At 43.6% G+C, this 27,638-nt stretch overlaps 1 protein-coding gene across 1 annotated transcript in view; it reads left to right on the top strand.

The window, feature by feature from the left end:
- LOC127922476 (calcium and integrin-binding family member 2-like) overlaps positions 1–15,220 on the top strand; it is a 31,831-nt gene extending 16,611 nt beyond the window's left edge. The window contains exon 4 of the mRNA XM_052506321.1: positions 13,737–15,220. Coding sequence (XP_052362281.1) covers positions 13,737–13,758 — 22 coding nt within the window. The 3' untranslated portion in view covers positions 13,759–15,220. The remainder of the gene's footprint in view (positions 1–13,736) is intronic.
- The last annotated feature ends 12,418 nt before the right edge of the window (positions 15,221–27,638 follow it).

The following is a 27,638-nucleotide window of genomic DNA, read 5'->3' as shown; positions in this document are numbered from 1 at the left end:
TTAGATTCACTGCTGAGGTGTGGAATACTCTGACTGGCCTGTCAGTATCTTTAGATTCACTGCTGAGGTGTGGAATACTCTGACTGGCCTGTCAGTATCTTTAGATTCACTGCTGAGGTGTGGAATACTCTGACTGGCCTGTCAGTATCTTTAGATTCACTGCTGAGGTGTGGAATACTCTGACTGGCCTGTCAGTATCTTTAGATTCACTGCTGAGGTGTGGAATACTCTGACTGGCCTGTCAGTATCTTTAGATTCACTGCTGAGGTGTGGAATACTCTGACTGGCCTGTCAGTATCTTTAGATTCACTACTGAGGTGTGGAATACTCTGACTGGCCTGTCAGTATCTTTAGATTCACTACTGAGGTGTGGAATACTCCGACTGGCCTGTCAGTATCTTTAGATTCACTGCTGAGGTGTGGAATACTCTGACTGGCCTGTCAGTATCTTTAGATTCACTACTGAGGTGTGGAATACTCTGACTGGTCTGTCAGTATCTTTAGATTCACTACTGAGGTGTGGAATACTGAGGTGTGGAATACTCTGACTGGCCTGTCAGTATCTTTAGATTCACTACTGAGGTGTGGAATACTCTGACTGGCCTGTCAGTATCTTTAGATTCACTACTGAGGTGTGGAATACTCCGACTGGCCTGTCAGTATCTTTAGATTCACTACTGAGGTGTGGAATACTCCGACTGGCCTGTCAGTATCTTTAGATTCACTGCTGAGGTGTGGAATACTCTGACTGGCCTGTCAGTATCTTTAGATTCACTACTGAGGTGTGGAATACTCTGACTGGCCTGTCAGTATCTTTAGATTCACTGCTGAGGTGTGGAATACTCTGACTGGCCTGTCAGTATCTTTAGATTCACCTGTTACTGGAGGTGTGGAATACTGACTGGCCTGTCAGTAACCTCTTCCCCTGGCCTAGTATCTTTAGATTCACTACTGAGGTGTGGAATACCTGACTGGCCTTAATGGATTCATAGTCATCTTCCATTAGATGTAATGGAGTCATGGGATTCATAGTCATCTCCCAAGCCCATGAGATGTGGAGTCATGGCCATCTCCGACTTGTCAGTATCTTTAGATTCCTGCTGAGTCCATTGTCAGATCTTTAGATTCACTGCTGAGGTGGGAATACTCTCCATGGCCTGTCAGTATCTTTAGATTCATTAGATGTAATGGAATACTCATCTCCCCAGCCATCTGGCCTGATGCCCATTAGATGTAATGGAGTCATGGCCATCTCCCCAGTCCATTAGATGTAATGGTCATGGCCATCTCCCAGACCCCAGCCCATTAGATGGATAATGGATTCATGGCCATCTCCCCAGTCCATTAGATGTAATGGAGTCATGGCCATCTCCCAGCCCATTAGATGTAATGGAATGGAGTCATGGCCATCTCCCCAGTCCATTAGATGTAATGGAGTCATGGCCATCTCCCCAGTCCATTAGATGTAATGGAGTCATGGCCATCTCCCCAGTCCATTAGATGTAATGGATCTCAGTCCATGATATAATGGAGTCCATCCATCTCCCAGTCCATTAGATATAATGGATTCATGGCCATCTCCCCAGCCCATTAGATATAATGGATTCATGGCCATCTCCCCAGTCCATTAGATATAATGGATTCATGGCCATCTCCCCAGTCCATTAGATGTAATGGATTCATGGCCATCTCCCCAGTCCATTAGATGTAATGGATTCATGGCCATCTCCCCAGTCCATTAGATATAATGGATTCATGGCCATCTCCCCAGACCATTAGATATAATGGATTCATGGCCATCTCCCCAGTCCATTAGATATAATGGATTCATGGCCATCTCCCCAGTCCATTAGATGTAATGGATTCATGGCCATCTCCCCAGTCCATTAGATATAATGGATTCATGGCCATCTCCCCAGTCCATTAGATATAATGGATTCATGGCCATCTCCCCAGTCCATTAGATATAATGGATTCATGGCCATCTCCCCAGTCCATTAGATATAATGGATTCATGGCCATCTCCCCAGTCCATTAGATATAATGGATTCATGGCCATCTCCCCAGTCCATTAGATATAATGGATTCATGGCCATCTCCCCAGTCCATTAGATATAATGGATTAGATCATGGCCATCTCCCAGTCCATTAGATATAATGGATTCATGGCCATCTCCCCAGTCCATTAGATATAATGGAGTCATGGCCATCTCCCCAGTCCATTAGATATAATGGAGTCATGGCCATCTCCCCAGTCCATTAGATATAATGGAGTCATGGCCATCTCCCCAGTCCATTAGATATAATGGAGTCATGGCCATCTCCCCAGTCCATTAGATATAATGGATTCATGGCCATCTCCCCAGTCCATTAGATGTAATGGAGTCATGGCCATCTCCCCAGTCCATTAGATATAATGGAGTCATGGCCATCTCCCCAGTCCATTAGATATAATGGATTCATGGCCATCTCCCCAGTCCATTAGATATAATGGATTCATGGCCATCTCCCCAGTCCATTAGATATAATGGATCATGGCCATCTCCCCAGTCCATTAGATATAATGGATTCATGGCCATCTCCCCAGACCATTAGATATAATGGATTCATGGCCATCTCCCCAGTCCATTAGATATAATGGATTCATGGCCATCTCCCCAGTCCATTAGATATAATGGATTCATGGCCATCTCCCCAGTCCATTAGATATAATGGATTCATGGCCATCTCCCCAGTCCATTAGATATAATGGATTCATGGCCATCTCCCCAGTCCATTAGATATAATGGATTCATGGCCATCTCCCCAGTCCATTAGATATAATGGATTCATGGCCATCTCCCCAGTCCATTAGATATAATGGATTCATGGATATAATGGATTCCCATCTCCCCAGTCCATTAGATATAATGGATTCATGGCCATCTCCCCAGTCCATTAGATATAATGGATTCATGGCCATCTCCCCAGTCCATTAGATATAATGGATTCATGGCCATCTCCCCAGTCCATTAGATGTAATGGATTCATGGCCATCTCCCCAGTCCATTAGATATAATGGATTCATGGCCATCTCCCCAGTCCATTAGATGTAATGGATTCATGGCCATCTCCCCAGACCATTAGATGTAATGGATTCATGGCCATCTCCCCAGTCCATTAGATGTAATGGAGCCATGGCCATTAGATGTAATGGATTCATGGCCATCTCCCCAGTCCATTAGATGTAATGGAGTCATGGCCATTAGATGTAATGGATTCATAGCCATCTCCCCAGACCATTAGATATAATGGATTCATGGCCATCTCCCCAGACCATTAGATATAATGGATTCATGGCCATCTCCCCAGTCCATTAGATGTAATGGATTCATGGCCATCTCCCCAGTCCATTAGATGTAATGGAGTCATGGCCATCTCCCCAGACCATTAGATGTAATGGAGTCATGGCCATCTCCCCAGTCCATTAGATATAATGGATTCATGGCCATCTCCCCAGACCATTAGATGTAATGGAGTCATGGCCATCTCCCCAGTCCATTAGATATAATGGATTCATGGCCATCTCCCCAGACCATTAGATGTAATGGAGTCATGGCCATTAGATATAATGGATTCATGGCCATCTCCCCAGCCCATTAGCTGTATACACTGGCTGGATGACCTTGCAGGGCCCCCTCTCTACTTTAATATTACTTCATGCAAAAGACTGTCCATTTCCAGCTTTGGCAGGGTAAAAAGTCATCGGTTCAGTATCGTCCTGTCATCCGAGCCCAATGTGACATTGGTACTAGTTCACTGGCCAGGCCTTGTAGAATGTCAGTACAGTGGCTCTATGTCACTTTAAGTAGCTCTATTAGCAGCAGAGTACTGTTGTAGGTTAACGGGAGTGTTGCAGCTCTGGCTGGGGTCTTCCTCCCAAATGGCACCCTATGCCCTATATAGTGCACTACTTTAGACCAGAGTCAGCAGGACTCTGGCACCCTATGCCCTATATAGTGCACTACTTTTTTTTTATCATGACTCAAGCACTATGAATGGAATAGGGTGCCATTTGGGATGCGGCCTTGTTCTATTCTGTGATTCTCTCCTCAGGAAAGACGCCATTTCTCACTCACACAGAAAATGGCTTTTGTATAATCTCAGCTGCAACTGACAGTCAGCCAGACTGGCACACAATACATATGAACAGGAGAGGAGAGGAAAGGAGAGGAGAGGAGAGGAGAGGAGAGGGGAGGGGAGGGGAGGGGAGGGGAGGAGAGGGAGAGGAGAGGAGGGAGAGGAGAGGAGGGGAGGAGGGAGGAGAGGAGAGGAGAGGAGAGGGGAGAGGAGAGGAGAAAGAGGAGAGGAGAGGAGAGGAGAGGAGAGGAGAGGAGAGGAGAGGAGAGGAGAGAGGAGAGAGTCAGCTAGAGAGTCAGAGAGAGGAGAGGAGAGGAGAGGAGAGGAGAGGAGTTGTGAAATAAATCTGTCAGACTTTTCTAAAAGGAGATCTGGTTGAAGATGGAAGGGTTAATTCAAGATAGATGGATTCATAGCAACATAACTCTCTCAAGGTTTCTCCTCTGTCCCCTCCAGAGGTATCCAGTCAGCAGATATACTGTATCTATTGTTGATAAGGTTATTAGTCATGCTAGATGTATCCAGTCAGCAGATATACTGTATCTATTGTTGATAAGGTTATTAGTCATGCTAGATGTATCCAGTCAGCAGATATACTGTATCTATTGTTGATAAGGTTATTAGTCATGCTAGATGTATCCAGTCAGCAGATATACTGTATCTATTGTTGATAAGGTTATTAGTCATGCTAGATGTATCCAGTCAGCAGATATACTGTATCTATTGTTGATAAGGTTATTAGTCATGCTAGATGTATCCAGTCAGCAGATATACTGTATCTATTGTTGATAAGGTTATTAGTCATGCTAGATGTATCCAGTCAGCAGATATACTGTGTCTATTGTTGATAAGGTTATTAGTCATGCTAGATGTATCCAGTCAGCAGATATACTGTATCTATTGTTGATAAGGTTATTAGTCATGCTAGATGTATCCAGTCAGCAGATATACTGTATCTATTGTTGATAAGGTTATTAGTCATGCTAGATGTATCCAGTCAGCAGATATACTGTATCTATTGTTGATAAGGTTATTAGTCATGCTAGATGTATCCAGTCAGCCGGTACAGTGCATTCGGAAAGTATTCAGACCCTTGACTTTTTCCACATTTTGTTACGTTACAGTCTTCTAAAATTGATTAAATCAATTTTAAAAATCCTCATCAATCTACACACAATACCCCATAATGACATCAAAATACTCCATAATGACATCACAATACCCCATAATGCAAAAAACAAAACTTTTTTTTATTACATTTTTTGTAAATTTATTACAGATAAAAAACTGAAATATCACATTTACATAAGTATTCAGACCCTTTACTCAGTTCTTTGACGAAGCACCTTTGGCATTGACTACAGCCTCGAGTCTCATTGAGTATGACGTACCTGTTTGGCACACCTGTATTTGGGGAGTTTCTCCCATTCTTCTCCGCAGATCCTCTCAAGCTCTGTCAGGTTGGATGGGGAGCGTTGCTGCACAGCTATTATTAGGTCTCGGCACTCATGGACATTCAGAGACATGTCCCTAAGCCACTCCTGCATTGTTTTGGCTGTGTGCTTAGGCTCGTTGTCCTGTTGGAAGGTGAACCTTCGCTCCAGTCTGAGGTCCTGAGCGCTCAGGAGCAGGTTTTCATCAAGGATCTCTCTGTACTTTGCTCCATTCATCTTTCACTCAATCCTGACTAGTCTCCCAGTCCCTGCCGCTGAAAAACATCCCCACAGCATGATGCTGCCCACCACCATGCTTCACCGTAGGGATGGTGCCAGGTTTCCTCCAGACGTGAAGCTTGGCTTTCAGGCCACAGAGTTCCATCTTGGTTTCATCAGAACAGAGAATCTTGTTTCTCATGGCCTGAGAGTCCTTTAGGTGCCTTTTGGCAAAACTCCGAGTGAGCTGTCATTAGTCACAAAATTTAATCAGCCGGTGATTGTCAAGCAAACAACTGGTCGGTCTCACAGTAATTGACTGTTAATTAACATAAATACATGTAGCATCTCCTGGCTTCCACACACAGCCTACAAGCCACTGACGCAGACCTCTGGAACATCTACCTTTTAAAACGTCTAATAAATCCATGTAATATAGCCTACACCTTCACAGTAAATCCATGTAATATAGCCTACACCTTCACAGTAAATCCATGTAATATAGCCTACACCTTCACAGTAAATCCATGTAATATAGCCTACACCTTCACAGTAAATCCATGTAATATAGCCTACACCTTCACAATAAATCCATGTAATATAGCCTACACCTTCACAGTAAATCCATGTAATATAGCCTACACCTTCACAGTAAATCCATGTAATATAGCCTACACCTTCACAGTAAATCCATGTAATATAGCCTACACCTTCACAGTAAATCCATGTAATATAGCCTACACCTTCACAGTAAATCCATGTAATATAGCCTACACCTTCACAGTAAATCCATGTAATATAGCCTACACCTTCACACCATGTAATATAGCACAGTAATATAGCCTAAACATGTAATAAATCCATGTAATATAGCCTACACCTTCACAGTAAATCCATGTAATATAGCCTACACCTTCACAGTAAATCCATGTAATATAGCCTACACCTTCACAGTAAATCCATGTAATATAGCCTACACCTTCACAATAAATCCATGTAATATAGCCTACACCTTCACAGTAAATCCATGTAATATAGCCTACACCTTCACAGTAAATCCATGTAATATAGCCTACACCTTCACAGTAAATCCTTCACAATAAATCCATGTAATATAGCCTACACCTTCACAATAAATCCATGTAATATAGCCTACACCTTCACAGTAAATCCATGTAATATAGCCTACACCTTCACAGTAAATCCATGTAATATAGCCTACACCTTCACAGTAAATCCATGTAATATAGCCTACACCTTCACAATAAATCCATGTAATATAGCCTACACCTTCACAGTAAATCCATGTAATATAGCCTACACCTTCACAATAAATCCATGTAATATAGCCTACACCTTCACAATAAATCAACTATTTATTTTAGACAGGTCTAACGAAACATGATATTAAGAAAATGTAGTTTATTTCAGAAGAAGAGAAAGCATACTCTTCTGAGTTGTCCTTATGTTAGGTCCTGATCTGGCTATGCCATATGGCTGTGGGCTACACTAGTTCATTTAGCAGACAAGATTTTCTTAGGATTCCGTGGCATTATTTTATAGTATGAAGAATACAATTGAACAAAGTTGAATTAAATAGAAAGGATATAGGATATTTTCTCCAAACGATTTGAGTGTTGCACGTGCAGATATTCTGTGTTGAGCGGATAATGAAGAAATAGGTCCTCCTATATGCTTAATTTATAGTTATTAATGTAACTTTAGTTGTTCTATAAACGTCGGGCTGATCTGTTTAGATGTTTAATACATTGTAAGGCTGCTTGATGCGACTCTAATGAAGATTTGAAAAAAAGTTGCTTGAAAGGCACGAGCTCTGCTTTTGTTTGTTGTTTGTGCGCAGGCTGTGTACACACTTCATCAGTCTCTCATTCACAATTTGACAAGCACTTGATAATGCCTCGATTTTCCCGGCAGGATCCCCTTTGTGTGCCCGTAATGCACCCTAAAATCCATGCCTTTTGTGGCCAGTGGCCGTTGTGCCCTTCTCCCTGAGTGCTGTGTGCTCCGAAGCACCTCTCGCTCACATGGCTCTCTATCATGTCGATCAGGGTCATTCTCACAGGCTACAAGTGAAGACAGACACGTTCGGGGACGCAACTGTGCTTGTCCTTATCCAATTCCCAGGTGCATATTGAAGATATTGGAAGAACTGTCCACATTTATTTTTCGTCAGCCAACAAGATGAGTAGGTCTAACGAACAGCAGAAGCCCTAGCCTATGTCAATCTACTATCCCCCATAGTGCAAAAGTTGACCTATTCTGTGTGAGAAATAAATATTCCAAACATAGTCTGGGACAGTTGTGGGATGCGATAGATCCCAAATTAATACAACTACTGGCATCAACACAAAAAAATGATGCAGTGTGGCTGACACAACAGAATTGAATGTTTAGCTTAAAATGTTGATAAACTATTAGGATATTTCTTCACATTATAAGCACAGCAATGCGCACACGTGTTGTGGAAATTTCCTGTATTACCAAATCATGAGAGAGCAAACCACACACAAGTCAAGAGTTATCATAAAGTCCCACCTTTAATTATATGAGCTTCACCATAGCCCTGTGACTCTCAGATCAATTCAGTGTCCATAAATGAATTCTCTGAGAGTGCTTACATAATGGCAACTGAGATCCTTTATAGCAAAGACGCACATAGCCAGACAGCATTGGCTATAAATGATCGTTCAGTTTGGTCTCCTAAACTAAGTTCTTATCTCGTTCTTGGTACCACTTAGAACCAAAACATTACCTCATCCAATGGCATATATCAATTGTCATTTTAGATACCCCCATCCCAAATACAACCCCTCCTGGACAAGCTCACTGTGAGGGCAGTGAGCCTCTAGGTCATATACTAGGTCAAGATAAGTGCCACATCAGAGGGGTAATACAATCCCTCCTGGACAAGCTCACGGAGACAGTGAGCCTCCTAGGCCATACAATCAAGATACGGGCAACCTCAGAGGGGACATGTAAATAGTTAGACACATTCCCATAAGAAGACAGGCCTAACCTCTCCCCAATGGGAAAAGTAACTTTTCCCACATAAGCATACTAAACTGAAAATGAATAAAACATCTTATTTATAAATGTTACCTAAAGGATTCTGATTCTGCTACCACACACGGCAGTAGGATATAAGCACAAATATTTCATTAGCAAGAAAACACCATTTACAAAAATGACCACAAATGTGATTATGCATGTAATGATGTATTATAAAGGTGCTTCCCCAAACTTGAAACTAAAACGCTGTTTGTATCTGCCAGTTAGGCTCTACACCCCTTGTAAAGCGGATTAATGTGCTTCATTTTAAGAAGTTATTTGTCCACATGAGTTGTGATACAAACCTTGTTAAAACATATAGGCCTATGGGCTAGGCTACATGAGGTGTGATACCAACCTTATAGGACTATGGGCTAGGCTACATGAGGTGTGATACCAACCTTATAGGACTATGGGCTAGGCAACATGAGGTGTGATACCAACCTTATAGGACTATGGGCTAGGCTACATGAGGTGTGATACCAACCTTATAGGCCTATGGGCTAGGCTACATGAGGTGTGATACCAACCTTATAGGACTATGGGCTAGGCTACATGAGGTGTGATACCAACCTTATAAAACTATGGGCCTATTGGCTACATGAGGTGTGATACCAACCTTATAGGACTACAGGCTATTGGCTACATGAGGTGTGATACCAACCTTATTAAACTATGGGCTATTGGCTAGATGAGGTGTGATACTAACCTTATTAAAACATATCAGGCCTATTGGCTACATGAGGTGTGATACTAACCTTATAAAACTATGGGCCTATTGGCTACATGAGGTGTGATACCAACCTTATTAAAACATATGGGCTATTGGCTAGATGAGGTGTGATACCAACCTTATAGGACTACAGGGCCTATTGGCTACATGAGGTGTGATACCAACCTTATTAAAACATACAGGCCTATTGGCTAGATGAGGTGTGATACCAACCTTATTAAAACATACAGGGCTATTGGCTACATGAGGTGTGATACTAACCTTATAGGCCTATGGGCTAGGCTACATGAGGTGTGATACTAACCTTATAGGCCTATGGGCTAGGCTACATGAGGTGTGATACCAACCTTATTAAAACATACAGGCCTATTGGCTACATGAGGTGTGATACCAACCTTATTAAAACATACAGGCCTATTGGCTAGATGAGGTGTGATACCAACCTTATTAAAACATACAGGCCTATTGGCTACATGAGGTGTGATACCAACCTTATTAAAACATACAGGCCTATTGGCTAGATGAGGTGTGATACCAACCTTATTAAAACATACAGGCCTATTGGCTACATGAGGTGTGATACCAACCTTATTAAAACATACAGGCCTATTGGCTAGATGAGGTGTGATACCAACCTTATTAAAACATACAGGCCTATTGGCTAGATGAGGTGTGATACCAACCTTATTAAAACATACAGGCCTATTGGCTAGATGAGGTGTGATACCAACCTTATTAAAACATACAGGCCTATTGGCTAGATGAGGTGTGATACAGGATTATAAAAAGTTGAGAGAGAAATGATGCTGGGCATCATTCACAAGGTTAATATTGTCACCCGTCAGACTATTCTTGATTGAATCTTGTCTTTACATGTACTAAATAATAACTTGATGTGACATTAGTTTTGATTTAGAATGGACCATTATCATGCACCTGTATGGAAGCGGGTAATGGGGGAAAAACCACATCACATCAATAGCGAATAGAGAATGGAGGACGCTTTTTCCGTGGTTCATTTGTCATGCCAGCCAGGTGGGCTATACTCCTGTTGTAAAGAGAAGCAATGTGCTTAATATTAGGAAAGTTGAGAAATAAATATACTCGGCCTAGCCTATAGAAAGCTGATGGGATCCTCCTCTTTTTAATAGAAGCCATCACTCTGTTTTCTCACGCAATTGCGTAGCCTATAGAAATGTTGCGCAACATGAGTTCATGGGCTCTCATTAAGTGTTTGATTTTCTATTACATTTGCATTGATGTCAGAGTGATTAGAGGGACAATAGATTGCAGAGTACCAGGCAGTTAGCTGGTAGGCTACTAAGGACCATCAGCAGCATCAGAGCTTGAAGAAGCCTAATTACCCTGACTAAATGGTCACGTGGAATTTGACTGTTTTCGTGACCGCCCGTGTGGCGGTAATACGGTCACCGCAACAGCCCTAGTTCTCATGTTCCTTTAACTGAGGAGTGGCTTCTGTCTGGCCACTCGATCATAAAGGCCTGCTTTGATGGAGTGCTGCAGAGATGGTTGTCCTTCTGGAAGGTTCTCCCATCTCCACAGAGGAACTCTGGAGGTCTGTCAGAGTGACCATTGGGTTCTTGGTCATCTCCCTGACCAAGGCCCTTCTCCACCGATTGCTCGGTTTGGCCAGGCCGCCAGCTCTAGGAAGTGGTGGTTCTAAACTTCTTCCATTTAACAATGCTGGAGGCCACTGTGTTCTTGTTGACCTTCAAAGCTGCAGATTTTTTGTTGGTACCCTTCCCCAGATCTGTGCCTCGACACAATCCTGTCTCGGAGCTCCACAGACAATTCCTTCGACCTCATGGCTTGGTTTTTGCTCTGACATGCACTGTCAACTGTGGGACCTTATATAGACAGGTGTGTGCCTTTCCAAATCATGTCCAAACAATTGAATTTACCACAAGTGGACTCCAATCATTATGGGGTATTGCGATGTCATTATGGGGTATTGTGATGTCATTACGGGGTGTTGTGATGTCATTATGGGGTATTGTGATGTCATTACAGGGTATTGTGATGTCATTATGGGATATTGTGTGTAGATTGATGAGGATTTTTTATTTATTTAATTCATTATAGATTAATTCTGTAACGTAACAAAATGTGGAAAAAAGTCAAGGGGTCTGAAAACTTTCTGAAAGCCCTGTATGTGTTGTTGATAAGGGGACAACACTTCTGAAAGAAGCTCCACTGTTGACAGAATAACTTGCCTCATAGACAGCCCAGTTAAAGTGATACATCACTCATAGACAGTCCAGTTAAAGTGATACATCACTCATAGACAGCCCAGTTAAAGTGATACATCACTCATAGACAGCCCAGTTAAAGTGATACATCACTCATAGACAGCCCAGTTAAAGTGATACATCACTCATAGACAGCCCAGTCATCACTCATAGACAGCCCAGTTAAAGTGATACATCACTCATAGACAGCCCAGTTAAAGTGACATCACTCATAGACAGCTCCATCACTCATAGACAGTGTGATACATCACTCATAGACAGCCATCAGTTAAAGTGATACATCACTCATAGACAGCCCAGTTAAAGTGATACATCACTATAGACAGCCCAGTTAAAGTGATACATCACTCATAGACAGCCCAGTTAAAGTGATACATCACTCATAGACAGCCCAGTTAAAGTGATACATCACTCATCAGACAGCCCAGTTAAAGTGATACATCACTCATAGAGTGATACATCACTCATAGACAGCCCAGTTAAAGTGATACATCACTCATAGACAGCCCAGTTAAAGTGATACATCACTCATAGACAGCCCAGTTAAAGTGATACATCACTCATAGACAGCCCAGTTAAAGTGATACATCACTCATAGACAGCCCAGTTAAAGTGATACATCACTCATAGACAGCCCAGTTAAAGTGATACATCACTGATACATCACTCATAGACAGCCCAGTTAAAGTGATACATCACTCATAGACAGCCCAGTTAAAGTGATACATCACTCATAGACAGCCCAGTTAAAGTGATACATCACTCATAGACAGCCCAGTTAAAGTGATACATCACTCATAGACAGCCCAGTTAAAGTGATACATCACTCATAGACAGCCCAGTTAAAGTGATACATCACTCATAGACAGCCCAGTTAAAGTGATACATCACTCATAGACAGCCCAGTTAAAGTGATACATCACTCATAGACAGCCCAGTTAAAGTGATACATCACTCATAGACAGTCCAGTTAAAGTGATACAATTCAATTCAATTCAAGGGCTTTATTGGCATGGGAAACATGTGTTAACATTGCCAAAGCAAGTGAGGTAGACAACATACAAAGTGAATATATAAAGTGAAAAACAGCCCAGTTAAAACAGTGATACATCACTCATAGACAGCCCAGTTAAAGTGATACATCACTCATAGACAGCTCAGTTAAAGTGATACATCACTCATAGACAGCCCAGTTAAAGTGATACATCACTCATAGACAGCCCAGTTAAAGTGATACATCACTCATAGACAGCCCAGTTAAAGTGATACATCACTCATAGACAGCCCAGTTAAAGTGATACATCACTCATAGACAGCCCAGTTAAAGTGATACATCACTCATAGACAGCCCAGTTAAAGTGATACATCACTCATAGACAGCCCATCACTCATAGACAGCTTGATACATCACTCATAGACAGCCCAGTTAAAGTGATACATCACTCATAGACAGCCCAGTTAAAGTGATACATCACTCATAGACAGCTCAGTTAAAGTGATACATCACTCATAGACAGCTCAGTTAAAGTGATACATCACTCATAGACAGCCCAGTTAAAGTGATACATCACTCATAGACAGCCCAGTTAAAGTGATACATCACTCATAGACAGGCTAAGTTAAAGTGATACATCACTCATAGACAGCCCAGTTAAAGTGATACATCACTCATAGACAGCCCAGTTAAAGTGATACATCACTCATAGACAGCCCAGTTAAAGTGATACATCACTCATAGACAGCCCAGTTAAAGTGATACATCACTCATAGACAGCTCAGTTAAAGTGATACATCACTCATAGACAGCCCAGTTAAAGTGATACATCACTCATAGACAGCCCAGTGCAGCTGTGTAACTAACTATGTCCTTGTGTTGTGTTTTGTTTCTTCCAGCACGTTCCACCTACGGATCTGAGGTGAGGTGATTCAGCCGCTCCCATGATGAGGCTTTAGACAACGACGGAAGGGGGGGAGATGAAGAAGAAGAAGAAGAATGTGGTCGCTTTCTGGTTCGTCTGATGACGTCATCCCCGAAGACTCCTCCCAGAGTCTCTGTGGCCCCGACCCACAGCAGAATGACCCCTGACCTCAACCTCAGTACAGCATAGTGCCTACCAAAAAAAAAAACGTTAGAAGTCTTGTCTTTCCCCAAGTCTATCTTCGATCGATGCGATGTTTGTACAAAATATAACATTGACAAGATAAAAAAGGAAGTGGAACAAAAGTTTGGCTTCGGCTGCAGGAAAATGGACCAGGGGGGGGGGATTTTATTCTCGGAAGCACAGGCCTTTTTTTTTTTTTTGCCAACTCATGTTCTATAGGAAGGAAGGACGTTATCGACCACACAAGACACATTTCCATTTTCGGAAGAGAAGATCATTAATGCATGATTGTTTTCTCTTATAATCAATTGTAAACTTGTTTAAAAGATGGAACCACAAACAGACTCCAAATGGAGATAGAATATGAACCATTGAACAATGAGAGGCTAATTTTTATACCTGTAGGGCTTAGCTACAACACAACCTATAAGCAGTTTTCTAGAAGATGTAGAAGATGGTTTTTTTGGGGGGGCAGAATTGTTAGGTTTCTTCTTTCTTTTATTAAACTGACCTAACCTTTTTTTTTTAAAGTGTATACATTGTATGAACACTGACTGACAACAATGCGGAAGTGGATTGAACAACAAGATATTTTCTGTCTGACGGTGTACGGAAGGAAAGAAAACAGTAAGATATATTAGTAAATGAAGTATTACAAGCACAGTTTTTAGCACCGAGGGCAGAACAGTTGAAGAGCTATGCAATATATCTTTATGAAATGCATGAGTGTTACATAAAATTACAAATTAGCTTTTAATTTTTTTTTTGCTCCAGTCCAAGTATATAGTGGTTTTGTACTGCTGGATCACAATGACAATCAGAACCTGTGACGTAGAGGTAACGTGAACAAATAGCTGGGTAAACGCTGAATCGCCGTTTCGCGGTGAGTAAAAGTAACACTCTTCCTCTGTGCTTTCAACTCTCTTTCTATTTTCCTGCATTTAAAAAGGTGGGAGAAAACTCACGCGCACAAAACAACACGAAAAAAAATAATATAAAAAAGGCGCGTTGTTTTTTTGTATTTTTTATGTGCGCTTCCCGCTCCGCTCCTCTAAACCACGGACCATAATGTTACCTAACTGTTCCACAGTTAAAGGAAGGGCTCTGTTCTCTGTCTCATCCATCACCCCTTCCGTTATGTTATGCTATGTTACCTTGTCCAGCCTGTCAACTTGATATAATGGCATTAACATCACTTAAGAAATAACGTGTTCAGTCTTTCATATGATGAGAGCATTTGGCAAGACTTTGATTAAATACATTTTCTGTTTGTTTCGATGTTTTAATGAACTTTCTTTTTTTGGTGGGGTGGGTGGGGGGGGGGGGGGGGGGGGGAGTTGTCATGGTTTCTCCTGGTATTTCTTGTCAACCTTGTGAGTAATAACATTTTTACTTACCAACATTAACTTGAGCTTGAAATGAACCTTGCTAGAAGATGACAAAATGAAAATGCCCCAATGTACACTTTAATTTAGATAGGAAAACTCTCCAGTCATTATCCGTATCTACATGGCTGCTTCAAGTCAATCTGCCAAAACAACAAAACTGTTACAGCTCACTCAAAACTAAAGGTCCCTTTTTTCAAACCAACTATACAATATTTAATCTGGGCTCATTGTTTCCTTCAAGTTTGATTTAGAATGTGTGTTTTTTTCTCAGTTAAAGCCAGCATCCTGTCCAAAGGTCTTGTTAAAGATGCTGTTAATTCTCCGATGTTAAAAGGCCAATGTAAATGCATCTTCTGTGAGTTATCCCTGCATTAACCCAGGTGTTATCCCTGCATTAACCCAGGTGTTATCCCTGCATTAACCCAGTTGTTATCCATGCATTAACCCAGTTGTTATCCCTGCATTAACCCAGGTGTTATCCCTGCATTAACCCAGTTGTTATCCCTGCATTAACCCAGTTGTTATCCATGCATTAACCCAGTTGTTATCCATGCATTAACCCAGTTGTTATCCCTGCATTAACCCAGTTGTTATCCCTGCATTAACCCAGTTGTTATCCATGCATTAACCCAGTTGTTATCCCTGCATTAACCCAGTTGTTATCCATGCATTAACCCAGTTGTTATCCCTGCATTAACCCAGTTGTTATCCATGCATTAACCCAGTTGTTATCCATGCATTAACCCAGTTGTTATCCCTGCATTAACCCAGTTGTTATCCCTGCATTAACCCAGTTGTTATCCCTGCATTAACCCAGTTGTTATCCATGCATTAACCCAGTTGTTATCCATGCATTAACCCAGTTGTTATCCATGCATTAACCCAGTTGTTATCCATGCATTAACCCAGTTGTTATCCATGCATTAACCCAGTTGTTATCCATGCATTAACCCAGTTGTTATCCATGCATTAACCCAGTTGTTATCCCTGCATTAACCCAGTTGTTATCCATGCATTAACCCAGTTGTTATCCCTGCATTAACCCAGTTGTTATCCATGCATTAACCCAGTTGTTATCCCTGCATTAACCCAGTTGTTATCCATGCATTAACCCAGTTGTTATCCATGCATTAACCCAGTTGTTATCCATGCATTAACCCAGTTGTTATCCATGCATTAACCCAGTTGTTATCCCTGCATTAACCCAGTTGTTATCCCTGCATTAACCCAGTTGTTATCCATGCATTAACCCATTAACCCAGTTGTTATCCCTGCATTAACCCAGTTGTTATCCATGCATTAACCCAGTTGTTATCCCTGCATTAACCCAGTTGTTATCCCTGCATTAACCCAGTTGTTATCCATGCATTAACCCAGTTGTTATCCATGCATTAACCCAGTTGTTATCCATGCATTAACCCAGTTGTTATCCCTGCATTAACCCAGTTGTTATCCATGCATTAACCCAGTTGTTATCCATGCATTAACCCAGTTGTTATCCATGCATTAACCCAGTTGTTATCCATGCATTAACCCAGTTGTTATCCATGCATTAACCCAGTTGTTATCCCTGCATTAACCCAGTTGTTATCCATGCATTAACCCAGTTGTTATCCCTGCATTAACCCAGTTGTTATCCCTGCATTAACCCAGTTGTTATCCATGCATTAACCCAGTTGTTATCCCTGCATTAACCCAGTTGTTATCCATGCATTAACCCAGTTGTTATCCATGCATTAACCCAGTTGTTATCCATGCATTAACCCAGTTGTTATCCATGCATTAACCCAGTTGTTATCCCTGCATTAACCCAGTTGTTATCCCTGCATTAACCCAGTTGTTATCCCTGCATTAACCCAGTTGTTATCCATGCATTAACCCAGTTGTTATCCCTGCATTAACCCAGTTGTTATCCATGAATTAACATTATGACTAGGGAGTAAGATCTCACCAAGCCACACTACACTAAATCTCCCTGGACTGAGACCTATACTGTCTGCTACAGACCAGATAGGGGGACATCATGTTGCAGTCCTACCCTGTAGCCATGCCAACCTAGTAGAAGTGGACAGTCATTTGAATGGAGACACGATACAGTAGGTGGTTATCAACAGTGTCGCTCTTGATCCACAATTGAATTGATTTATCCTTGGGAGGTGCGTAATAACTAGCCCGAAGAGATGGGAATCCATTTAAGGAAGATGGAAGAATGTCGAGTCACAAATGGTTCCCTAATCCCTATAGAGTGCACTACTTTTGACCGGAGCGCTATGGGGATAGGAGATGAGAGGTAATCATTCCAGGCCTTCAACTGTTTCTTCCAGTCGGTCTTCAGGTCAGTCTTCAGGTCGGTCTTCAGGTCGGTCTTCCGGTCGGTCTTCCGGTCGGTCTTCAGGTCGGTCTTCAGGTCAGTCTTCTGGTTGGTCTTCAGGTCAGTCTTCAGATCAGTCTTCAGGTCGGTCTTCAGGTCAGTCTTCAGGTCGGTCTTCAGGTCGGTCTTCAGGTCGGTCTTCAGGTCGGTCTTCAGGTCGGTCTTCAGGTCGGTCTTCCGGTCGGTCTTCAGGTCGGTCTTCAGGTCGGTCTTCCGGTCGGTCTTCAGGTCGGTCTTCAGGTCAGTCTTCCGGTTGGTCTTCAGGTCAGTCTTCAGATCAGTCTTCAGGTCGGTCTTCAGGTCAGTCTTCAGGTCGGTCTTCAGGTCGGTCTTCAGGTCGGTCTTCAGGTCGGTCTTCAGGTCAGTCTTCCGGTTGGTCTTCAGGTCAGTCTTCCGGTCGGTCGTTAAGCCGGTCCGAGGTATAATAGCAACACTTAATTCCTCATCTCCAGCCCCATTTACTGTCCTCATCTCAAGCTCCCTTTACTGTCCTCATCTCCAGCTCCCTTTACTGTCCTCATCTCCAGCTCCATTTACTGTCCTCATCTCCAGCTCCATTTACTGTCCTCATCTCAAGCTCCCTTTACTGTCCTCATCTCCAGCTCCATTTACTGTCCTCATCTCAAGCTCCGTTTACTGTCCTCATCTCCAGCTCCCTTTACTGTCCTCATCTCCAGCTCCCTTTACTGTCCTCATCTCCAGCTCCCTTTACTGTCATATTCTCCAGCTCCCCTTACTGTCCTCATCTCCAGATCTCTTTACTGTCCTCATCTCCAGCTCCCTTTACTGTCCTCATCTCCAGCTCCCTTTACTGTCCTCATCTCCAGCTCCCTTTACTGTCCTCATCTCCAGCTCCCTTTACTGTCCTCATCTCCAGCTCCCTTTACTGTCCTCATCTCCAGATCTCTTTACTGTCCTCATCTCCAGCTCCCTTTACTGTCCTCATCTCCAGCTCCCTTTACTGTCATATTCTCCAGCTCCCCTTACTGTCCTCATCTCCAGCTCCCTTTAATGTCCTCATCTCCAGCTCACTTTACTGTCCTCATCTCCAGCTCCCCTTACTGTCCTCATCTCCAGATCCCTTTACTGTCCTCATCTCCAGCTCCCTTTACTGTCCTCATCTCCAGCTCCCTTTACTCTCCAGTCTTTACTGTCCTCATCTCCAGCTCCCTTTACTGTCCTCATCTCCAGCTCCCTTTACTGTCCTCATCTCCAGCTCCCTTTACTGTCCTCATCTCCAGCTCCCTTTACTGTCCTCATCTCCAGCTCCCTTTACTGTCCTCATCTCCAGCTCCCTTTACTGTCCTCATCTCCAGCTCCCTTTACTGTCCTCATCTCCAGCTCCCTTTACTGTCCTCATCTCCAGCTCCCCTTTACTGTCCTCATCTCCAGATCCCTTTACTGTCCTCATCTCCAGCTCCCTTTACTGTCCTCATCTCCAGCTCCCTTTACTGTCCTCATCTCCAGCTCCCTTTATTGTCATCTCCAGCTCCCTTTACTGTCCTCATCTCCAGCTCCCTTACTGTCCTCATCTCCAGCTCCCTTCACTTTACTGTCCTCATCTCCAGCTCCCTTTACTGTCCTCATCTCCAGCTCCCCTTACTGTCCTCATCTCCAGCTCCCTTTACTGTCCTCATCTCCAGCTCCCTTTACTGTCCTCATCTCCAGCTCCCTTTACTGTCCTCATCTCCAGCTCCCCTTACTGTCCTCATCTCCAGATCCCTTTACTGTCCTCATCTCCAGCTCCCTTTACTGTCCTCATCTCCAGCTCCCTATATTGTCCTCATCACCAGATCTCTTAACTGTCCTCATCTCCAGATCCCTTCACTGTCCTCATCTCCCCTTTACTGTCCTCATCTCCCCCTACTGTCCTCATCTCCAGCTCCCTTTACTGTCCTCATCTCCAGCTCCCTTTACTTTCCTCATCTCCAGCTCCCCTTACTGTCCTCATCTCCAGCTCCCTTTACTGTCCTCATCTCCAGGTTAATTTTTGACGGAGAGAAAGAGAGAGAGGGAGACGGAGGGATGGCGGAAGAGAGAGAAATAGAGGGACTGCTATCACACAATCCAGGAGGGCGAGAGAGGCTGCTTTAATTATAGAGCTGGTTGTATTAACAGTCTGTATTAGAGAGCTGGTTGTATTAACAGTCTGTATTAGAGAGCTGGGTGTATTAACAGTCTGTATTAGAGAGCTGGGAGTATTAACAGTCTGTATTAGAGAGCAGGTTGTAATTAACAGCCTGTGTTATAGAGCTGGGTGTATTAACAGTCTGTATTAGAGAGCTGGTTGTATTGACGGTCTGTATTAGAGAGCTGGTTGTATTGACGGTCTGTATTAGAGAGCTGGGTGTATTAACAGTCTATGTTAGAGAGCTGGTTGTATTAACAGCCTGTATTAGAGAGCTGGTTGTATTACCAGCCTGTATTAGAGAGCTGGGTGTATTAACAGCCTGTGTTAGAGAGCTGGGTGTATTAACAGTCTGTATTAGAGAGCTGGGTGTATTAACAGTCTGTATTAGAGAGCTGGTTGTATTAACAGTCTGTGTTAGAGAGCTGGTTGTATTAACAGCCTGTATTAGAGAGCTGGTGTATTAACAGCCTGTGTTAGAGAGCTGGTTGTATTAACAGCCTGTATTAGAGAGCTGGTTGTATTAACAGTCTGTGTTAGAGAGCTGGGTGTATTAACAGCCTGTATTAGAGAGCTGGGTGTATTAACAGTCTGTATTAGAGAGCTGGTTGTATTAACAGTCTGTGTTAGAGAGCTGGGTGTATTAACAGTCTGTATTAGAGAGCTGGTTGTATTAACAGCCTGTATTAGAGAGCTGGTTGTATTAACAGCCTGTGTTAGAGAGCTGGTTGTATTAACAGCCTGTATTAGAGAGCTGGTTGTATTAACAGCCTGTATTAGAGAGCTGGTTGTATTAACAGCCTGTATTAGAGAGCTGGGTGTATTAACAGCCTGTATTAGAGAGCTGGGTGTATTAACAGCCTGTATTAGAGAGCTGGGTGTATTAACAGTCTGTATTAGAGAGCTGGTTGTATTAACAGCCTGTATTAGAGAGCTGGTTGTATTAACAGTCTGTATTAGAGAGCTGGGTGTATTAACAGTCTGTATTAGAGAGCTGGTTGTATTAACAGTCTGTATTAGAGAGCTGGTTGTATTAACAGTCTGTATTAGAGAGCTGGTTGTATTAACAGTCTGTATTAGAGAGCTGGTTGTATTAACAGTCTGTATTAGAGAGCTGGTTGTATTAACAGTCTGTATTAGAGAGCTGGTTGTATTAACAGCCTGTATTAGAGAGCTGGTTGTATTAACAGTCTGTATTAGAGAGCTGGTTGTATTAACAGTCTGTATTAGAGAGCTGGTTGTATTAACAGCCTGTATTAGAGAGCTGGTTGTATTAACAGCCTGTATTAGAGAGCTGGTTGTATTAACAGTCTGTATTAGAGAGCTGGTTGTATTAACAGTCTGTATTAGAGAGCTGGTTGTATTAACAGTCTGTATTAGAGAGCTGGTTGTATTAACAGTCTGTATTAGAGAGCTGGTTGTATTAACAGTCTGTATTAGAGAGCTGGTTGTATTAACAGCCTGTATTAGAGAGCTGGTTGTATTAACAGTCTGTATTAGAGAGCTGGTTGTATTAACAGTATTATAGAGCTGGTTGTATTAACAGTCTGTATTAGAGAGCTGGGTGTATTAACAGTATTATAGAGCTGGTTGTATTAACAGTATTATAGAGCTGGTTGTATTAACAGTCTGTATTAGAGAGTATTAACAGTCTAGAGCTGGTTGTATTAACAGTATGTATTAGAGAGCTGGTTGTATTAACAGTCTGTATTAGAGAGCTGGTTGTATTAACAGTCTGTATTAGAGAGCTGGTTGTATTAACAGTCTGTATTAGAGAGCTGGTTGTATTAACAGTCTGTATTAGAGAGCTGGTTGTATTAACAGTCTGTATTAGAGAGCTGGTTGTATTAACAGTATGTATTAGAGAGCTGGTTGTATTAACAGTATTATAGAGCTGGTTGTATTAACAGTCTGTATTAGAGAGCTGGTTGTATTAACAGTCTGTATTAGAGAGCTGGTTGTATTAACAGTATTATAGAGCTGGTTGTATTAACAGTCTGTATTAGAGAGCTGGTTGTATTAACAGTCTGTATTAGAGAGCTGGTTGTATTAACAGTCTGTATTATAGAGCTGGTTGTATTAACAGTCTGTATTAGAGAGCTGGTTGTATTAACAGTCTGTATTAGAGAGCTGGTTGTATTAACAGTCTGTATTAGAGAGCTGGTTGTATTAACAGTCTGTATTAGAGAGCTGGTTGTATTAACAGCCTGTATTAGAGAGCTGGGTGTATTAACAGTCTGTATTAGAGAGCTGGTTGTATTAACAGTCTGTATTAGAGAGCTGGGTGTATTAACAGTCTGTATTAGAGAGCTGGGTGTATTAACAGTCTGTATTAGAGAGCTGGTTGTATTAACAGTATTAGAGAGCTGGTTGTATTAACAGTCTGTATTAGAGAGCTGGGTGTATTAACAGTCTGTATTAGAGAGCTGGTTGTATTAACAGCCTGTATTAGAGAGCTGGTTGTATTAACAGTCTGTGTTAGAGAGCTGGTTGTATTAACAGCCTGTATTAGAGAGCTGGTTGTATTAACAGTCTGTATTAGAGAGCTGGTTGTATTAACAGTCTGTATTAGAGAGCTGGTTGTATTAACAGTCTGTATTAGAGAGCTGGTTGTATTAACAGCCTGTATTAGAGAGCTGGTTGTATTAACAGTCTGTATTAGAGAGCTGGTTGTATTAACAGCCTGTATTAGAGAGCTGGTTGTATTAACAGCCTGTATTAGAGAGCTGGTTGTATTAACAGCCTGTATTAGAGAGCTGGTTGTATTAACAGTCTGTATTAGAGAGCTGGTTGTATTAACAGCCTGTATTAGAGAGCTGGTTGTATTAACAGCCTGTATTAGAGAGCTGGTTGTATTAACAGCCTGTATTAGAGAGCTGGGTGTATTAACAGTATTAGAGAGCTGGTTGTATTAACAGTATTAGAGAGCTGGTTGTATTAACAGTATTAGAGAGCTGGGTGTATTAACAGTCTGTATTATAGAGCTGGTTGTATTAACAGTCTGTATTAGAGAGCTGGTTGTATTAACAGTATTATAGAGCTGGTGTATTAACAGTCTGTATTAGAGAGCTGGTTGTATTAACAGCCTGTATTAACAGCCTGTATTAGCTGGTTGTATTAACAGTCTGTATTATAGAGCTGGTTGTATTAACAGCCTGTATTAGAGAGCTGGTTGTATTAACAGTCTGTATTAAACTATAGAGCTGGTTCTATTAACAGTCTGTATTAGAGAGCTGGTGTTGTATTAACAGCCTGTATTAGAGAGCTGGTTGTATTAACAGTCTGTATTATAGAGCTCACAACATTAACAGCCTGTAGACCCAGAGAGCTGGGACCTATTAGACCCTCTGTAGACCCTACTGCAGAGCTGGTGTATTAACAGCCTGTATTAGAGAGCTGGGACAGTCCTGTATTAGACAGTGCTGTCATTAGACCCTCAGCTGGTCACTGTAGACCCTCAACAGACCTGTATTAGAGAGCTCAATGCAGACCCAATGCAGTGTTGTAGACCCAATGCAGACCCTCACTGCAGACCCAATGGACCCTATTGCAGAAGCAGTTAAACGGACCATAAGGACATTGAGACCCAATTAGACTGCAGACCACTCAGCCAATGACGGTGATGTGTCCAGACCATCTGCAGACTCACACACTGCAGACCCACACCCACACTGCAGACCCTCACTGCAGACCCACACACCCTCACACAGACCCACACTGCAGACCCTCACTGCAGACCCAATGCAGACCCTCACTGCAGACCCTCACTGCAGACCCAATGCAGACCCTCACTGCAGACCCAAAATGCAGACCCTCACTGCAGACCCTCACTGCAGACCCAATGCAGACCCTCACTGCAGACCCTCACTGCAGACCCAATGCAGACCCAATGCAGACCCTCACTGCAGACCCAATGCAGACCCAATGCAGACCCAATGCAGACCCTCACTGCAGACCCTCACTGCAGACCCAATGCAGACCCTCACTGCAGACCCAATGCAGACCCAATGCAGACCCTCACTGCAGACCCAATGCAGACCCAATGCAGACCCTCACTGCAGACCCAATGCAGACCCTCACTGCAGACCCAGTCACCTGAGGCACCATGGAGGAGGTGTTGCATAACACCACGTCCAGTTGACCTGTGGGGGTCGACGTTACCGTCCAGTAATGAAACCTCCACTAGAAGGACCAGAGGTGTTATCATGTAGCCTGGGTGTTATCATGTATCCTGGGTGTTATCATGTAGCCTGGGTGTTATCCATGGACTCATGTCGCCTGGGTGTTATCATGTAGCCTGGGTGTTATCATGTAGCCTGGGTGTTATCCGTGAACTCATGTAGCCTGGGTGTTATCAGTGGACTCATGTAGCCTGGGTGTTATCATGTAGCCTGGGTGTTATCAGTGGACTCATGTAGCCTGGGTGTTATCATGTAGCCTGGGTGTTATCTGTGGACTCATGTAGCCTGGGTGTTATCCGTGGACTCATGTAGCCTGGGTGTTATCATGTAGCCTGGGTGTTATCCGTGGACTCATGTAGCCTGGGTGTTATCATGTAGCCTGGGTGTTATCATGAAGCCTGGGTGTTATCATGTAGCCTGGGTGTTATCTGTGGACTCATGTAGCCTGGGTGTTATCTGTGGACTCATGTAGCCTGGGTGTTATCCGTGGACTCATTTAGCCTGGGTGGTATCATGTAGCCTGGGTGTTATCATGTAGCCTGGGTGTTATCCGTGGACTCATGTAGCCTGGGTGTTATCATGTAGTCTGGGTGTTATCCGTGGACTCATGTAGCCTGTGTGTTATCATGTAGCCTGGGTGTTATCATGTAGCCTGGGTGTTGTCATGTAGCCTGGGTGTTATCCGTGGACTCATGTAGCCTGGGTGTTATCATGTAGCCTGGGTGTTATCCGTGGACTCATGTAGCCTGGGTGTTATCTGTGGACTCATGTAGCCTGGGTCCCAGTCTGTCTCTGCTCTCTTGCCAAATAGTACAAACATATCTGGGACCAGTCTAGACACTCATGACCAATTTCAATATCCTTCTATTCATCTAACATCTATCAGCCCTCCATTAGTAGGCCTGCTTCTCCTTCAAATGTTTCTATGAACCAGATCTATCAGCAATCCATTAGTAGGCCTGCTTCTCCTTCAAATGTTTCTATGAACCAGATCTATCAGCAATCCATTAGTAGGCCTGCTTCTCCTTCAAATGTCTCTATGAACCAGATCTATCAGCAATCCATTAGTAGGCCTGCTTCTCCTTCAAATGTCTCTATGAACCAGATCTATCAGCAATCCATTAGTAGGCCTGCTTCTCCTTCAAATGTCTCTATGAACCAGATCTATCAGCAATCCATTAGTAGGCCTGCTTCTCCTTCAAATGTCTCTATGAACCAGATCTATCAGCAATCCATTAGTAGGCCTGCTTCTCCTTCAAATGTCTCTATGAACCAGATCTATCAGCAATCCATTAGTAGGCCTGCTTCTCCTTCAAATGTCTCTATGAACCAGATCTTCAGTAATCCATAGTAGGCCTTTCTCCTTCAAATGTCAAACTAGATCTAAACTCCATTAGGGCCTGCAAATGTCATGAACCAGATCTATCAACAATCCAGTAGGCCTGCTTCTCCTTCAAATGTCTCTATGAACAATCCAGATCTTCTCCTTCAAATGTCTATGAACCAGATCTATCAGCAATCCAGAAATGTTTCTATGAACAGATCTATCAACAATCCATTAGTAGGCAAATGTCGAATGCCTCTGGGAAGTGCTGTTTCTTCAAATGCTTATGAACAGTTTCAGCCAATCCATTAGTAGGCCTTCCTGAAATGTCATTGTGATTGTATTACAGTCAGATGTGCTCCATCAGCAATCCATTAGTAGGCCTGCCTCCTTCAAATGTCTCTAAACCAGATCTATCAGCAATCCATTAGTAGGCCTGTATTGTGATTAGGATTATAATATGTTTTTCAAACTGAAGGGCCACTTTCAGCCCCCTCAGTCCTAACCTGATAAGTGTGTACTGTTTCCTCTCCTGTGCCCTGTCCTCTCTGTGAGGTCCTGTCTGTTTTTCTCTCTGTGTACTGTCCTCTCTGTGCCCTGTCCTCTCTGTGTCCTGTCCTCTCTGTGTCCTGTCCTCTCTGTGTCCTGTCCTCTCTGTGTCCTGTCCTCTCTGTGTCCTGTCCTCTCTGTGTCCTGTCCTCTCTGTGTCCTGTCCTCTCTGTGTCCTGTCCTCTCTGTGTCCTGTCCTCTCTGTGTCCTGTCCTCTCTATGTCCTGTCCTCTCTGTGTCCTGTCCTCTCGGTGTCCTGTCCTCTCGGTGTCCTGTCCTTTCTGTGTCCTGTCCTCTCTGTGTCCTGTCCTCTCTGTGTCCTGTCCTCTCTATGTCCTGTCCTCTCTATGTCCTGTCCTCTCTGTGTCCTGTCCTCTCTGTGTCCTGTCCTCTCTATGTACTGTCCTCTCTATGTCCTGTCCTCTCTGTGTCCTGTCCTCTCTATGTCCTGTCCTCTATGTGTCCTGTCCTCTATGCCTGAGTCTCTTTAGTAAAGAGAGGAGCTTTAATTAATTTCTTCATAACTTCCATATAGTATCTAAGCTGTTGTCTAGTTGTCTGTCCTGTCCTCTCTCTCTATAGTATCTAAGCTGTTGTCTAGTTGTCTGTCCTGTCCTCTCTCTCTATAGTATCTAAGCTGTTGTCTAGTTGTCTGTCCTGTCCTCTCTCTCTATAGTATCTAAGCTGTTGTCTAGTTGTCTGTCCTGTCCTCTCTCTCTATAGTATCTAAGCTGTTGTCAAGTTGTCTGTCCTGTCCTCTCTCTCTATAGTATCTAAGCTGTTGTCTAGTTGTCTGTCCTGTCCTCTCTCTCTATAGTATCTAAGCTGTTGTCTAGTTGTCTGTCCTGTCCTCTCTCTCTATAGTATCTAAGCTGTTGTCAAGTTGTCTGTCTTGGCAAGACAGCACCGAGTTATCTGTTTTGTCACACTCCATCTTTTAACAGCTATCATCCCTCCCTTCCTCCTCCTCCTCCTCCTCCTCCTCCTCCTCCTCCTCCTCCTCCTCCTCCTCCCCCTGCCTCCGTCCAACACCCCACCGTGGCCACTATCATCCCTCCCCTCCTCCTCCTCCTCCTCCTCCTCCTCCTCCTCCTCCTCCTCCTCCTCCTCCTCCTCCCCTGCCTCCGTCCAACACCCCACCGTGGCCACTATCATCCCTCCCTTCCTCCTCCTCCTCCTCCTCCTCCTCCTCCTCCTCCTCCTCCTCCTCCTCCTCCTCCTCCTCCCTGCCTCCGTCCAACACCCCACCGTGGCCACTATCATCCCTCCCTTCCTCCTCCTCCTCCTCCTCCTCCTCCTCCTCCTCCTCCTCCTCCCTCCTCCTCCTCCCTCCTCCTCCTCCTCCCTGCCTCCGTCCAACACCCCACCGTGGCCACTATCATCCCTCCCTTCCCTCCTCCTCCTCCTCCTCCTCCTCCTCCTCCTCCTCCTCCTCCTCCTCCTCCTCCTCCTCCCTGCCTCTGTCCAACACCCCACCGTGGCCACTATCATCCCTCCCTTCCTCCTCCTTCTCCTCCTCCTCCTCCTCCTCCTCCTCCTCCTCCTCCTCCTCCTCCTCCTCCTCCTCCTCCCTCCCTGCCTCTGTCCAACACCCCACCTTGGCCACTATCATCCCTCCCTTCCTCCTCCTCCTCCTCCTCCTCCTCCTCCTCCTCCTCCTCCTCCTCCTCCCCCTGCCTCTGTCCAACACCCCACCGTGGCCACTATCATCCCTCTCTTCCTCCTCCTCCTCCTCCTCCTCCTCCTCCTCCT

Source organism: Oncorhynchus keta, unplaced genomic scaffold (genome assembly GCF_023373465.1).
Source record: "Oncorhynchus keta strain PuntledgeMale-10-30-2019 unplaced genomic scaffold, Oket_V2 Un_contig_2581_pilon_pilon, whole genome shotgun sequence".
NCBI lineage: Eukaryota > Metazoa > Chordata > Actinopteri > Salmoniformes > Salmonidae > Oncorhynchus > Oncorhynchus keta.
Note: the sequence above shows the minus strand (reverse complement) of the source record. Positions and strands in the feature narration are given on the sequence as shown.